General features: G+C 46.2%; 1 protein-coding gene across 4 annotated transcripts in view; it reads right to left on the bottom strand.

Moving 5' to 3' along the window:
* LOC112236611 (rho GTPase-activating protein 42-like) overlaps positions 1-17,500 on the bottom strand; it is a 202,715-nt gene that overhangs the window by 100,287 nt on the left and 84,928 nt on the right. For all 4 annotated transcript variants that reach the window (XM_042296537.1, XM_042296538.1, XM_042296539.1 and 1 more), the window contains exon 4: positions 1,144-1,215. In XM_042296537.1, the coding sequence (XP_042152471.1) occupies positions 1,144-1,215 (72 nt within the window). The remainder of the gene's footprint in view (positions 1-1,143; positions 1,216-17,500) is intronic.

The raw sequence follows: 17,500 nt of genomic DNA, 5'->3' as shown, positions 1-17,500 counted from the left end.
TGTGCGTGTGTGTGTGATCTCACCAAGGGAAAGACCACAGATGTGCTACTGGTCAATGCTGCTTGTCTATAATGGCAGGCAACAACAAGACAGCACTCTACGAAATGTTCAGACAACACACACACACACACACACACACACACACACACACACACACACACACACACAGCTCATAGCGTTTCAACGGTCAAGGGAGATAGAGCTGGTTGAGCTCATAGTGTTTCAACGGTCAGGGAGATGGAGCTCATAGTGTTTCAACGGTCAGGGAGATGGAGCTCATAGCGTTTCAACGGTCAGGGAGATGGAGCTCATAGTGTTTCAACGGTCAGGGAGATGGAGCTCATAGCGTTTCAACGGTCAGGGAGATAGAGCTGGTTGAGCTCATAGCGTTTCAACGGTCAGGGAGATAGAGCTGGTTGAGCTCATAGCGTTTCAACGGTCAGGGAGATAGAGCTGGTTGAGCTCATAGCGCTTCAACGGTCAGGGAGATAGAGCTGGTTGAGCTCATAGTGTTTCAACGGTCAGGGAGATAGAGCTGGTTGAGCTCATAGTGTTTCAACGGTCAGGGAGATAGAGCTGGTTGAGCTCATAGTGTTTCAACGGTCAGGGAGATAGAGCTGGTTGAGCTCATAGCGTTTCAACGGTCAGGGAGATAGAGCTGGTTGAGCTCATAGCGTTTCAACGGTCAGGGAGATAGAGCTGGTTGAGCTCATAGTGTTTCAACGGTCAGGGAGATGGAGCTGGTTTATGAATTCGTCTTTCTGGTTAACTTCATTTTTTTCTCTAGCCATTACATTCAGCACAGTCCACTTTCTGATGGATACCAGCCTATGTTTGATATCTATCTATTCATTACATTACATTATACTCACTGGTATCACAGGTACACGTGAGGAAATCAGCAGAACACCATATATCCACCTTAAACCCCTCTGATTGCACACTACAGCATGTCGTGTTCAGATGTAGTGGTTGTAATACTTGACATACAGTATTCATTAGAATAGATACTCATTGGTGAGGATACACTTGTCATTGTATGTGAATGATATATTTGGATATCATTAAAATGATAAATATCTTAAACCAATCTGTAATAACAGTAAACATGTTGTTCAGATATACTGCTGTTTTTTATCTCACCTTCGCAGCTCCAATCTGTTCCTTCCTGAACTTCTCTAAAGGTGCAATTAGCACATCATCTGCATTCTGGATCTGCAACACAAATAAACAGACACACGACATTCAATCACAGCTTCAACAGTATCACATTACAGTAAAATACACAGACACACAGCATTCAATCACAGCTTCAACAGTATCACATTACAGTAAAATACACAGACACACGACATTCAATCACAGCTTCAACAGTATCACATTACAGTAAAATACACAGACACACGACATTCAATCACAGCTTCAACAGTATCACATTACAGTAAAATACACAGACACATGGCATTCAATCACAGCTTCAACAGTATCACATTACAGTAAAATACACAGACACACGGCATTCAATCACAGCTTCAACAGTATCACATTACAGTAAAATACACAGACACACGACATTCAATCACAGCTTCAACAGTATCACATTACAGTAAAATACACAGACACACGGCATTCAATCACAGCTTCAACAGTATCACATTACAGTAAAATACACAGACACATGGCATTCAATCACAGCTTCAACAGTATCACATTACAGTAAAATACACAGACACATGGCATTCAATCACAGCTTCAACAGTATCACATTACAGTAAAATACACAGACACATGGCATTCAATCACAGCTTCAACAGTATCACATTACAGTAAAATACACAGACACACGGCATTCAATCACAGCTTCAACAGTATCACATTACAGTAAAATACACAGACACATGGCATTCAATCACAGCTTCAACAGTATCACATTACAGTAAAATACACAGACACATGGCATTCAATCACAGCTTCAACAGTATCACATTACAGTAAAATACACAGACACACGACATTCAATCACAGCTTCAACAGTATCACATTACAGTAAAATACACAGACACATGGCATTCAATCACAGCTTCAACAGTATCACATTACAGTAAAATACACAGACACATGGCATTCAATCACAGCTTCAACAGTATCACATTACAGTAAAATACACAGACACATGGCATTCAATCACAGCTTCAACAGTATCACATTACAGTAAAATACACAGACACATGGCATTCAATCACAGCTTCAACAGTATCACATTACAGTAAAATACACAGACACACGACATTCAATCACAGCTTCAACAGTAGCGCACAATTGGCCCAGCGTCACGAGGGCTTGGCCCAGCGTCGTTAGGGGAGGGCTTGGCCCAGCGTCGTTAGGGGAGGGCTTGGCCCAGCGTCGTTAGGGAGGGCTTGGCCCAGCGTCGTTAGGGGAGGGCTTGGCCCAGCGTCGTTAGGGAGGGCTTGGCCCAGCGTCGTTAGGGGAGGGCTTGGTCCAGCGTCGTTAGGGGAGGGCTTTGGCCCAGCGTCGTCCGGGTTAGGTGAGGGTTTGGCCCAGCGTCGTCCGGGTTAGGTGAGGGTTTGGCCCAGCGTCGTCCGGGTTAGGTGAGGGTTTGGCCCAGCGTCGTTAGGGAGGGCTTGGCCCAGCGTCGTTAGGGGAGGGCTTGGCCCAGCGTCGTTAGGGGAGGGCTTGGCCCAGCGTCGTTAGGGGAGGGCTTGGCCCAGCGTCGTTAGGGGAGGGCTTGGCCCAGCGTCGTTAGGGAGGGCTTGGTCCAGCGTCGTTAGGGGAGGGTTTGGCCCAGCGTCGTCCGGGTTAGGTGAGGGTTTGGCCCAGCGTCGTCCGGGTTAGGTGAGGGTTTGGCCCAGCGTCGTCCGGGTTAGGTGAGGGCTTGGCCCAGCGTCGTCCGGGTTAGGTGAGGGTTTGGCCCAGCGTCGTCCGGGTTAGGTGAGGGTTTAGCCCAGCGTCGTCCGGGTTAGGTGAGGGTTTGGCCCAGCGTCGTCCGGGTTAGGTGAGGGTTTGGCCCAGCGTCGTCCGGGTTAGGTGAGGGTTTGGCCCAGCGTCGTCCGGGTTAGGTGAGGGTTTGGCCCAGCGTCGTCCGGGTTAGGTGAGGGTTTGGCCCAGCGTCGTCCGGGTTAGGTGAGGGCTTGGCCCAGCGTCGTCCGGGTTAGGTGAGGGTTTGGCCCAGCGTCGTCCGGGTTAGGTGAGGGCTTGGCCCAGCGTCGTCCGGGTTAGGTGAGGGTTTAGCCCAGCGTCGTCCGGGTTAGGTGAGGGTTTGGCCCAGCGTCGTCCGTGTTAGGTGAGGGCTTGGCCCAGCGTCGTCCGGGTTAGGTGAGGGTTTGGCCCAGCGTCGTCCGGGTTAGGTGAGGGTTTGGCCCAGCGTCGTCCGGGTTAGGTGAGGGTTTGGCCCAGCGTCGTCCGGGTTAGGGAAGGGTATGGCCCAAAATGAAATCACTTCTACAGTATGCGTTGCCACCGTAGTGTAGAAGCAGTAGTAGAAATATTTTGAAAAATGGGGAAAAATGGTTCCAATCAATTTTGATATGGGCTGTAACATACTAGCTATTGTCAGACCTGTTTGAAATATAGCACAGAGTGGTAAGAGGTAGAGCTTTACAACAGCAGTGTTCTACACATATATCAGACACTAACCAACCAAAACCAGATTAGTCTGGCTGGCTGGCAAGGCGCTTCATAGCCACTTTAAAAGCCACAGCCTCATATCCTCATTCCCTACAGTTTGCTACAGCAGGAAAATGATATGGACATTTTGAATTGTTATTTAACCTTCATTTAACCAGGCAAGTCAGTTTAGTCTTATTTTACAATGATGGCCTAACCTGGCCAAACCCTCCATTAACCCGGACGATGCTGGGCCAAACCCTCCATTAACCCGGACGATGCTGGGCCAAACTCTCCATTAACCCGGAAGATGCTGGGCCAAACCCTCCATTAACCCGGACGATGCTGGGCCAAACCCTCCATTAACCCGGACGATGCTGGGCCAAACCCTCCATTAACCCGGACGATGCTGGGCCAAACTCTCCATTAACCCGGACGATGCTGGGCCAAACCCTCCATTAACCCAGACGATGCTGGGCCAAACCCTCCATTAACCCGGACGATGCTGGGCCAAACCCTCCATTAACCCGGACGATGCTGGGCAAATTGTGCGCCGCCCTATGGAACTCCTGATCACAACCGGTTGTGTCTTATTTCAGAGACAGCCTCCCAGTCTCATTTCAGATACATCCTCCCAGTCTCATTTCAGATACATCCTCCCAGTCTCATTTCAGAGACATCCTCCCAGTCTCATTTCAGAGACAGCCTCCCAGTCTCATTTCAGATACATCCTCCCAGTCTCATTTCAGAGACAGCCTCCCAGTCTCATTTCAGAGACATCCTCCCAGTCTCATTTTAGAGACAGCCTCCCAGTCTCATTTCAGATACATCCTCCCAGTCTCATTTCAGAGACAGCCTCCCAGTCTCATTTCAGAGACATCCTCCGTGTCTCAATTCAGAGACAGCCTCCCTGTCTCATTTCAGAGACATCCTCCCAGTCTCATTTCAGAGACATCCTCCCAGTCTCATTTCAGAGACAGCCTCCCAGTTTCATTTCAGAGACATATATGCCTTTCATCAGGCCGGTAACATCCGGTGACATGACACACACACACACACACACATACACACACACACACACACAGCACCGGTAGGGCAGGGAAGACAAGGACGAGGGAGAAATAGGAGAGGAAGAGTTATCTGGGACTAGGAGGGGTGACATGGCACTGGGTTTGATTTGTAGTGTTATTCTGCTGCTTCCGTGATAAAAACTCTAGACACCAGCCTGTTCATTACTACATTATTCTGCTGCTTCTGTGATAAACTCTAGACACCAGTCTGTTCATTACTACATTATTCTGCTGCTGCCGTGATAAACTCTAGATACCAGCCTGTTCATTACTACATTATTCTGCTGCTTCTGTGATAAACTCTAGATACCAGCCTGTTCATTACTACATTATTCTGCTGCTTCTGTGATAAACTCTAGATACCAGCCTGTTCATTACTACATTATTCTGCTGCTTCCGTGATAAACTCTAGATACCAGCCTGTTCATTACTACATTATTCTGCTGCTGCCGTGATAAACTCTAGACACCAGCCTGTTCATTACTACATTATTCTGCTGCTTCTGTGATAAACTCTAGATACCAGCCTGTTCATTACTACATTATTCTGCTGCTTCTGTGATAAACTCTAGATACCAGCCTGTTCATTACTACATTATTCTGCTGCTTCTGTGATAAACTCTAGACACCAGCCTGTTCATTACTACATTATTCTGCTGCTTCTGTGATAAACTCTAGATACCAGCCTGTTCATTACTACATTATTCTGCTGCTTCTGTGATAAACTCTAGACACCAGCCTGTTCATTACTACATTATTCTGCTGCTTCTGTGATAAACTCTAGATACCAGCCTGTTCATTACTACATTATTCTGCTGCTTCTGTGATAAACTCTAAATACCAGCCTGTTCATTACTACATTATTCTGCTGCTTCTGTGATAAACTCTAAATACCAGCCTGTTCATTACTACATTATTCTGCTGCTTCTGTGATAAACTCTAGACACCAGCCTGTTCATTACTACATTATTCTGCTGCTTCCGTGATAAACTCTAGATACCAGCCTGTTCATGTTTCATCAGACCAGAGGACATTTCTTCCAAAAGTACTATCTTTGTCCCCATGTGCAGTTGCAAACCGTAGTCTGGCTTTTTATCGAGGTTTTGGAGCAGTGGCTTCTTCCTTGCTGAGCGGCCTTTCAGGTTATGTCGATATAGGACTCGTTTTACTGCGGCTATAGATACTTTTGTACCTGTTTCCTCCAGCATCTTCACAAGGTCCTTTGCTGCTGTTCTGGGATTGATTTGCACTTTTCACACCAAAGTACCTTCATCTCTAGGGGACAGAATGTGTATCCTTCCTGAGCGGTATGACGGCTGCGTGGTCCCATGGTGTTTATACTTGCGTACTATTGTTTGTGCAGATGAATGTGGTACCTTCAGGCGTTTGGAAATTGCTCCCAAGGATGAACCAGACTTGTGGAGGTCTACAAGTAATTACAATTTAGCAATTAACACTGGAGTGATAGATGTGCAAATGAGGATGTGCAAGTAGAAATACTGGTGTGCAAAAGAGCAGAAAAACAAAAAATGAGGTAGGTAGGTGGTTGGATGGGCTATTTACAGATGGACTATGTACAGCTACAGCGATTAGTAAGCTGCTTTGACAGCTGACGCTTGAATTTAGTGAGGGAGATATGAGTCTCCAGCTTCAGTGATTTTTTCAATTTGTTCCAGTCATTGGCAGCAGAGAACTGGAAGGAAAGGCGGCCAAATGAGGTATTCGCTTTGGGGATGACCAGTGCAATATACCTGCTGGAGCGCGTGCTATGGGTGGGTGTTGCTATGGTGACCAGCGAGCTGAGATAAGGCAGAGCTTTACCTAGCAAAGACTTGTAGATGACCTGGAGCCAGAGGGTTTGGCGGTGAATATGTAGCGAGGACAAGCCAATGAGAGCATACAGGTCGCAATGGTGGGTAGTATATGGGGCTTTGGTGACAAAACGGATTGCACTGTGATGGACTGCATCCAATTTGCTGATTAGAGTGTTGGAGGCTATTTTGTAAATGACATCGCCAAAGTCGAGGATTGGTAGGATGGTCAGTTTTACGAGGGTATGTTTGGCAGCATGAGTGAAGGAGGCTTTGTTGTGAAATAGGAAGCCGATTCTAGATTTCATTTTGGATTGGAGATGCTTCATCTGAGTCTGGAAGGAGAGTTTACAGTCTAGCCAGACACCTAGGTATTAAGTCAGAACCTTCCAGAGTAGTGATGCTCGGCGGGCAGGCAGGTGTGGGCAGCGATCGGTTGAAGAGCTTACATTTAGTTTTACTAGCATTAGCCGTTGGTACAAAAGCCGTTGGTGCACCCATGATCAGCTTGGAAACCGGATTGTACGGTGGCATTATTCGAGATGGTCGGTGATCTGTTTGTTCACTAGTTCACTCTCGAACACTTTAGAAAAGCAGGGCAGGATCGATATTTATTTTACCTTTATTTAACTAGGCAAGTCAGATAAGAACAAATTCTTATTTTCAATGACGGCCTAGGAACAGTGAATGAATGCCTCAGGGGCAGAACAACAGATTTGTACCTTGTCAGCTCGGGGGTTTGAACTTGCAACCTTCCGGTTACTAGTCCAACGTTCTAACCACTAGGCTATCCTGCCGCCCCGATATAGGTCTGTAACAGTTTGGGTCTAGAGTGTCTCCCCCTTTGAAGAGGGGATGACCGGAGCCGCTTTCCAATCTTTAGGAATCTCAAACAATATGATAGACAGGTTGAACAGACTAGTAATAGGGGTTGTGACAATGGCGGCTGATAATTTTAGGAACAGAGGGTCCAGATTGTCTAGCCCGGCTGATTTGTAGGGATCCAGATTCTGCAGCTCTTTCAGAACATCAGCTGTCTGGATTTGGGTGAAGGAGAAGCAGGGGGGGCTTGGGCAAATTTCTGTGGAGGGTGCAGAGCTGTTGACCGGGGTCGGGGTAGCCAGGTGGAAAGCATGGCCAGCTGTAGAAAAATGTAGATTTATTGGTGGTGACAGTGTTTCCTAGCCTCAGTGCAGTGGGCAGCTGGGAGGAGGTGCTCTTATTCTCCATGGACTTTACAGTGTCCCAGAACTTTTTGGAATTAATGCTGCAGGATGCAAATTTCTGTTTGAAAAAGCTAGCCTTTGCTTTCCTTGCTGACTGTGTGTATTGGTTCCTGACTTCACTGAAAAGTTGCATCTCGCGGGGACTATTCGAAGCTAATGCCGAACGCCACAGGATGTTCTTGTGCTGGTCAAGGGCAGTCAAGTCTGGAGTGAACCAAGGGCTATATCTGTTCTTAGTTCTGCATTTTTTGAATGGGGCATGCTTATTTAAGATGGAGAGGAAGGCACTTTTGAAGAACAACCAGGCATCCTCTACTGACGGGATGAGGTCAATATCCTTCCAGGATACCCGGGCCAGGTCGATTAGAAAGGCCTGCTCGCAGAAGTGTTTTAGGGAACGTTTGACAGTGATGAGGGGTGGTTGTTTGACCGTGGACCCATTACGCACGCAGGCAATGAGGCAGTGATTGCTGAGATCCTGGTTGAAGAAAGCATAGGTGTATTTAGAGAGCAAGTTGGTCAGGATGATATCTATGAGGGTGCCCATGTTTACGGATTTGGGGTTGTACCTGGCAGGTTCCTTTTTAATTTGTGTGAGATTGGTGTGAATTTGTGTGAGGACATAATGCTTCTACACCTGCATTGCTTGCTGTTTGGGGTTTTAGGCTGGGTTTCTGTACAGCACTTTGTGATATCAGCTGATGTAAGAAGAGCTTTATAAATAAATTTGATTGATTTGATTGATCTAGCTTAGATTGTCCGACGGTCCGGGGTGTTAAGCATCATGCTTGATAGCTACCAGTTAAAGTGAGAAGAGATGATCATCAATACTGCCCTCATCATACAGTAACACTGGGTATAATATCATCCCCTCCGTTTGTACACGGTGACCTTTAAAAAGAGGCAGTGAAAGACTGACGGTTACATCAGTGAGTTTCAGTTCTGAATGGCTCCAGTGGGACGAATGCAGCTGTGAGAACAGCTTTCACTTCAGTTCCAGTTAAAGCCAGAGTGTGTCTGGGATGACAGTGCAGTAGTTATAGATGCACCTGGAGCTGTTCTGTCTGGAACTCTCTAAACTCACCCACCTAACAACATGTAATAAATAACACTCTCATTAGCACCACAAATCAGAAAGTACTGAAATTGCCAATAGTAACAGGCCAGAGTAGAAGATTGGGGATAGTAACAGAACAGAGTGGAAGATTGGGGATAGTAACAGACCAGAGTGGAAGATTGGGGATAGTAACAGACCAGAGTGGAAGATTGGGGATAGTAACAGACCAGAGTGGAAGATTGGGGATAGTAACAGACCAGAGTGGAAGATTGGGGATAGTAACAGACCAGAGTGGAAGATTGGGGATAGTAACAGGCCAGAGTGGAAGATTGGGGATAGTAACAGACCAGAGTAGAAGATTGGGGATAGTAACAGACCAGAGTGGAAGATTGGGGATAGTAACAGACCAGAGTGGAATCTCTGAGAATTTATGTTGCCCATAACGAATTTCATGAGAGAGGTAAACCTAATTTCTCCACTGAACTAACATAGATTTGAATGAAAATATTTTAAAATAATAATTTACATTTGGTGAACATTCCGTTTAAAATGGCAGAGTACTAAAACTCTCATTGTATGTAAATTCTATCTGTGAGTTATTTCGGCACCTCTGGCACTGCAATATCTATTTCCTCCCTAGCACAGAGCAACGACCGGCAGGAGATATAGTACATTATGTTAGCAAACAGCTCTCACAGACCAGCAGCTCTGTCTAACTGGCGTGTGTGTGTGTGTGTGTGTGTGTGTGTGTGTGTGTGTGTGTGTGTGTGTGTGTGTGTGTGTGTGTGTGTGTGTGTGTGTGTGTGTGTGTGTGTGTGTGTAAACTCTTCTCACCACTCAGCCCAGAGGGAATAGCAGCCATCTACAGACTGATTATGTGGGTCAGGAGAGAAAACACTTCACAACCTTACAGCTAGGTTTGAATAGCGGGAACCGGGTTACCGAGATTTAATGAGATTTCCCGCCCAAACCCACTCCCTTTTCCGGGGATAAATAACTGAGAAACCGGTAAGTTATTATGACCTGAAATGGAACTGTTAAATTGGCCTTTTTGCAATGTCTAAATCTGGAATCTCCCCGGCCTTCTCTCTGCTATCTGCATTATGAATCATCAACGCTCAGGGTGGGGACAGACAGCCCATCTCAGGATGGGGACAGACAGCCCATCTCAGGGTGGGGACAGACAGATCATCTCAGGGTGGGGACAGACAGCCCATCTCAGGATGGGGACAGACAGCCCATCTCAGGGTGGGGACAGACAGCCCACCTCAGGGTGGGGACAGACAGCCCATCTCAGTATGGTGACAGACAGCCCATCTCAGTATGGTGACAGACAGCCCATCTCAGGATGGGGACAGACAGCCCATCTCAGGGTGGTGACAAACAGCCCATCTCAGGGTGGAGACAGACAGCACATCTCGGGTTGGAGACAGACAGCCCATCTCAGGGTGGGGACAGACAGCCCATCTCAGTATGGTGACAGACAGCCCATCTCAGGATGGGGACAGACAGTCCATCTCAGTTTGGGGACAGACAGCCCATCTCAGTATGGTGACAGACAGCCCATCTCAGGATGGGGACAGACAGTCCATCTCAGGGTGGGGACAGACAGCCCATCTCAGGATGGAGACAGACAGCACATCTCAGGGTGGAGACAGACAGCACATCTCAGGGTGGGGACAGACAGCCCATCTCAGTATGGTGACAGACAGCCCATCTCAGGATGGGGACAGACAGTCCATTTCAGGGTGGGGACAGACAGCCCATCTCAGGATGGGGAGAGCCCATCTCAGGGTGGGGACAGACAGCCCATCTCAGGGTCTCTCAGGGTGGGGACAGACAGCCCATCTCAGGATGGGGACAGGCCCATCTCAGGGTGGAGACAGACAGCCCATCTCAGGGGGTGGGGACAGACAGCCCATCTCAGGGGACAGACAGCCCATCTCAGGGTGGAGACAGACAGCCCATCTCAGGGTGGGGACAGACAGCCCATTTCAGTCAGGGTGGAAACAGACAGCCCATCTCAGGGTGGAGACAGACAGCCCATCTCAGGGTGGGGACAGACAGCCCATCTCAGGGTGGGGACAGACAGCCCATCTCAGTATGGAGCTCAGTTCACAATGCATGTAGACCTGTCATCTCATCAAAGTCACTTTTTTTCTTGTGACAGGTAGACCTACATTTGCTGTAGCATAGCCTATGATACAATAACATAAGGACGAAATGCTTGTCTAATTTACACTTCTCCATCTGGCTTTCGGGGGTCAGCTGCTGCAGTTTTAAAACAGCCAATCACTGGAATATCTTTGCTTTAAATCAATGTGCATGCGAGCACAGTCTCGCAGTCGTTCTCTCTCCCAAAATACATAATGCTGTTTAAGATTGATTTATATATCAATGTCCTCACCTACTTCCTCCAGGTCATACATTCAATGCAGCATTAGCCTTATATTAAGCTAATTCAATCTGATTCTACTGTTTGCATCAGTTACCTGATGTGGAATAGAGTTCCATGTAGTCATGGCTCTATGTAGTACTGTGCGCCTCCCATAGTCTGTTCTGGACTTGGGGACTGGGAAGATACAAGGGTGACTGAGCTGTGTGCTAGTCATTTAAACAGACAGCTCAGTGCTTTCAACAATACGTCTCATAAATACAAGTAGTGGTGAAGTCAATCTCTCCTCCACTTTCAGCCAGGAGAGATTGACATGCATATTATTAATGTATGCTCTCTGTGTTCATCCAAGGGCCATCCCTGTTCTGAGCCTATTTACATTTTCATTAGTCCCTCTTTAAGGCACCTGACCACACGACTGAACAGTAGTCCAGGGCCTGTAGGACCTGCCTTGTTGATAGTGTTGTTAAGAAGGTAGAGTATCAATTAATTATGGACATACTTCTCCCCATCTTAGCTACTGTTGTATCCATATGTTTTGACCATGACAGTTTACAATCCAGGGTTACTCCATCCAGGGTTACTCAATCCAGGGTTACTCCATCCAGGGTTACTCTATCCAGGGTTACTCCAAGCAGTTTAGTCACCTCATCTTGCTCAATTTGCACATGGTTTATTACAAGATTTAGTTGAGGTTTAGGGTTTAGTGAATAATTTGTACCAAATACAATGCATTTAGTTTTTTTTTATATTTAGAACTAACTTATTCCTTGCCACCCACTCTGAAACTAACTGCAGCTCTTTGTTAAGTGTTGTTGTCATTTCAGTAGCTGTTGTAGCTGACATGTATAGTGTTGATTCATCTGCATACATTGACACACTGGCTTTACTGTTGTTCATAAAGATTTAAAAAGTAAGGGGCCTAGACAGCTACCCTGGGGAATTCCTGATTCTACCTGGATTATATTTGAGAGGCTTCCATTAAAGAACACCCTCTGTGTTCTGTTAGACAGGTAACTCTTTATCCACAATATAGCAGGGGGTGTAAAGCCATAACACATGTGTTTTTCCAGCAGCAGACTATTAACGATAATGTCAAAAGCCTCACTGTAGTCTAACAAAACAGCCTCCCACAATCTTTTTTTATCATCAATTTCTCTCAGCCAATCATCAGTCATTTCTGTTACGTGCTGTGCTTGTTGAATATCATTCCCTATAAGCGTGCTGAAAGTCTGTTGTCAATTTGTTTACAGTAAAATATACATCCCACCACTACCCCAGTTTCTTCCTTCATATCGTACTCACTTCCTGTAGTTATATTATCATTTTCATATGATACTTCGCTCTGGTAGTGAGCTATCCTGAAGGAGCAGAGTCCTAACTCCAAGACTAATCTTTTCTAATAAATGGTTAATATATGGCTAAACGAACACACCTTTCTGAACTGTTGAAAGTGAATGAAGCAACAATAGAGAAAGAGGAGGTACGAACGCCGCACAATATTAAGGGAAATCTGTACATTGACTCTGTACCGGTACCCCCTGTATATAGCCTCCACATTGACTCTGTACCGTAACACCCTGTATATAGCCTCCACATTGACTCTGTACCGTAACACCCTGTATATAGCCTCCACATTGACTCTGTACCGGTACCCCCTGTATATAGCCTCCATATTGACTCTGTACCGTAACACCCTGTATATAGCCTCCACATTGACTCTGTACCGGCACCCCCTGTATATAGCCTCCACATTGACTCTGTACCGTAACACCCTGTATATAGCCTCCACATTGACTCTGTACCGGTACCCCCTGTATATAGCCCCCACATTGACTCTGTACCGGTACCCCCTGTATATAGCCCCTACATTGACTCTGTACCGGTACCCCCTGTATATAGCCCCTACATTGACTCTGTAACAGTACCCCCTGTATATAGCCTCCACATTGACCCTGTACCGTAATACCCTGTATATATAGCCTCCACATTGACCCTGTACCGTAACATCCTGTATATAGCCTCCACATTGACTCTGTACCGTAACACCCTGTATATAGCCTCCACATTGACTCTGTACCGTAACACCCTGTATATAGCCTCCACAATGACTCTGTACCGGTACCCCCTGTATATAGCCTCCACATTGACTCTGTACCGGTACCCCTGTATATAGCCTCCACATTGACTCTGTAACGTAACACCCTGTATATAGCCTCCACATTGACTCTGTACCGGTACCCCCTGCATATAGCCCCTACATTGACTCTGTACCGGTACCCCCTGTATATAGCCCCTACATTGACTCTGTAACAGTACCCCCTGTATATAGCCTCCACATTGACTCTGTACCGATACCCCCTGTATATAGCCCCTACATTGACTCTGTAACAGTACCCCCTGTATATAGCCTCCACATTGACTCTGTACCGGTACCCCCTGTATATAGCCTCCACATTGACCCTGTACCGTAATACCCTGTATATATAGCCTCCACATTGACCCTGTACCGTAACATCCTGTATATAGCCTCCACATTGACTCTGTACCGGTACCCCTGTATATAGCCCCTACATTGAATCTGTACCGGTACCCCCTGTATATAGCCTCCACATTGACTCTGTACCGGTACCCCATGTATATAGCCTCCACATTGACTCTGTACTGGTACCCCCATATAGCCTCCAAATTGACTCTGTACTGGTACCACCTGTATATAGCCTCCACATTGACTCTGTACTGGTACCCCTGTATATAGCCTCCACATTGACTCTGTACCGGTACCCCCTGTATATAGCCTCCACATTGACTCTGTACCGGTACCCCCTGTATATAGCCTCCACATTGACTCTGTACCGGTACCCCTGTATATAGCCTCCACATTGACTCTGTACCGGTACCCCCTGTATATAGCCTCCACATTGACTCTGTACCGGTACCCCCTGTATATAGCCTCCACATTGACTCTGTACCGGTACCCCCTGTATATAGCCTCCACATTGACTCTGTACTGGTACCCCCTGTATATAGCCTCCACATTGACTCTGTACCGGTACCCCTGTATATAGTCTCCACATTGACTCTGTACCGGTACCCCTGTATATAGCCCTGCTATTGTTATTTTATTTTGTCACTTTTTATTTTATTTTTTACTTTAGTATATTTAGTAAATATTTTCTTAAATCTATTTCTTCAACTGAATTGTTGGTTAAGGGCTTGTAAGCAAGCATTTCACGGTAAGGCCTACCTACACCTGTTGTATTCAGCGCCTGTGACAAATACAATTTGATTTCATATAATACAGTATAATACAGTCCAGTAATACAGTTCACAAGCAAAAAGATTAGACTACTGAAGCTTTCATGTTCATTTATTTACCCAAGAGAGGATGGCTACAGCTATGGGTTGCTCTGTTTTTCTGTTGTGCGTAATGTGCAGAGCCTATGTCATACTGCAGTCTATATTTCATAATGTAGCCTATATATCACACTGTAGCCTATATAACATACTGTAGCCTATATAACATACTGTAGCTCATAGGCTACAGTATGTGTTGGATAAAAGCACAATCATTTAATTTGTGCTTTTTGGGCTTGGTAGCATCAGACTCAAATAGCATCAGACTCAGGTAGCATCAGACTCAGGTAGCATCAGACTCAGGTAGCATCAGACTCAGGTAGCATCAGACTCAGGTAGCATCAGACTCAGGTAGCATCAGACTCAGGTAGCATCAGACTCAGGTAGCATCAGACTCAGGTAGCATCAGACTCAGGTAGCATCAGACTCAGGTAGCATCAGACTCAGGTAGCATCAGACTCAGGTAGCATCAGACTCAGATAGCATCAGACTCAGACAGCATCAGACTCAGACAGCATCAGACACAGACAGCATCAGACTCAGACAGCATCAGACTCAGACAGCATCAGACACAGACAGCATCAGACACAGGACACAGTCCTGAAATAGAGTCTGATGTGGAACAGTCCTGATATAGAGTCTGATGTGGAACAGTCCTGATATAGGGTCTGATGTGGAACAGTCCTGTTACAGAGTCTGATGTGGGAACAGTCCTGATATAGAGTCTGATGTGGAACAGTCCTGATACAGAGTCTGATGTGGAACAGTCCTGTTACAGAGTCTGATGTGGAACAGTCCTGTTACAGAGTCTGATGTGGAACAGTCCTGATATAGAGTCTGATGTGGAACAGTCCTGATATAGAGTCTGATGTGGAACAGTCCTGATACAGAGTCTGATGTGGAACAGTCCTGTTACAGAGTCTGATGTGGAACAGTCCTGATACGGTTCAGGAGGAGAAGATGATATCTGACATATGGTTCAGAAGGAGAAGATGATATCTGACATATGGTTCAGGAGGAGAAGATGATATCTGACATATGGTTCAGAAGGAGAAGATGATATCTGACATATGGTTCAGGAGGAGAAGATGATATCTGACATATGGTTCAGGAGGAGAAGATGATATCTGACGTACGGTTTAGGAGGAGAAGATTATATCTGACATATGGTTCAGGAGGAGAAGATGATATCTGACATATGGTTCGGAGGAGAAGATGATATCTGACGTACGGTTTAGGAGGAGAAGATGATATCTGACATATGGTTCAGGAGGAGAAGATGATATCTGACATATGGTTCAGGAGGAGAAGATGATATCTGACGTACGGTTTAGGAGGAGAAGATGATATCTGACATATGGTTCAGAAGGAGAAGATGATATCTGACATATGGTTCAGGAGGAGAAGATGATATCTGACATATGGTTCAGGAGGAGAAGATGATATCTGACGTATGATTCAGGAGGAGAAGATGACATCTGACATATGGTTCAGGAGGAGAAGATGAAATCTGACGTATGGTTTAGGAGGAGAAGATGAAATCTGACATATGGTTCAGGAGGAGAAGATGATATCTGACATATGGTTCAGGAGGAGAAGATGATATCTGACATATGGTTCAGGAGGAGAAGATGATATCTGACATAACACAGGGAGGGAGAGCAGACATTATCAACCACAGAACACAGGGAGGAACAGACATTATCAACCACAGAACACAGGGAGGGGAACAGACATTATCAACCACAGAACACAGGGAGGGGAACAGACATTATCAACCACAGAACACAGGGAGGGGAACAGACATTATCAAACACAGAACACAGGGAGGAGCAGACATTATCAACCACAGAACACAGGTAGGAGCAGACATTATCAACCACAGAACACAGGGAGGAGCAGACATTATCAACCACAGAACACAGGGAGGAGCAGACATTATCAACCACAGAACACAGGGAGGAGCAGACATTATCAACCACAGAACACAGGGAGAGGAGCAGACATTATCAACCACAGAACACAGGGAGGAGCAGACATTATCAACCACAGAACACAGGGAGAGGAGCAGACATTATCAACCACAGAACACAGGGAGAGGAGCAGACATTATCAACCACAGAACACAGGGAGGAACAGACATTATCAACCACAGAACACAGGGAGGAACAGACATTATCAACCACAGAACACAGGGAGGAACAGACATTATCAACCACAGAACACAGGGAGGAACAGACATTATCAACCACAGAACACAGGGAGGGAACAGACATTATCAACCACAGAACACAGGGAGGAACAGACATTATCAACCACAGAACACAGGGAGGAGCAGACATTATCAACCACAGAACACAGGGAGAGGAGCAGACATTATCAACCACAGAACACAGGGAGGAGCAGACATTATCAACCACAGAACACAGGGAGAGGAGCAGACATTATCAACCACAGAACACAGGGAGGAGCAGACATTATCAACCACAGAACACAGGGAGGAACAGACATTATCAACCACAGAACACAGGGAGGAGCAGACATTATCAACCACAGAACACAGGGAGGGGAGCAGACATTATCAACCACAGAACACAGGGAGGAGCAGACATTATCAACCACAGAACACAGGGAGGAGCAGACATTATCAACCACAGAACACAGGGAGGAGCAGACATTATCAACCACAGAACACAGGGAGAGGAGCAGACATTATCAACCACAGAACACAGGGAGGAGCAGACATTATCAACCACAGAACACAGGGAGAGGAGCAGACATTATCAACCACAGAACACAGGGAGAGGAGCAGACATTATCAACCACAGAACACAGGGAGGAGCAGACATTATCAACCACAGAACACAGGGAGGAGCAGACATTATCAACCACAGAACACAGGGAGAGGAGCAGACATTATCAACCACAGAACACAGGGAGAGGAGCAGACATTATCAACCA

Source organism: Oncorhynchus tshawytscha, linkage group LG13 (assembly GCF_018296145.1).
Source record: "Oncorhynchus tshawytscha isolate Ot180627B linkage group LG13, Otsh_v2.0, whole genome shotgun sequence".
Classification (NCBI taxonomy): Eukaryota; Metazoa; Chordata; class Actinopteri; order Salmoniformes; family Salmonidae; genus Oncorhynchus; species Oncorhynchus tshawytscha.
This window is presented reverse-complemented; position numbering and strand designations above follow the sequence as displayed.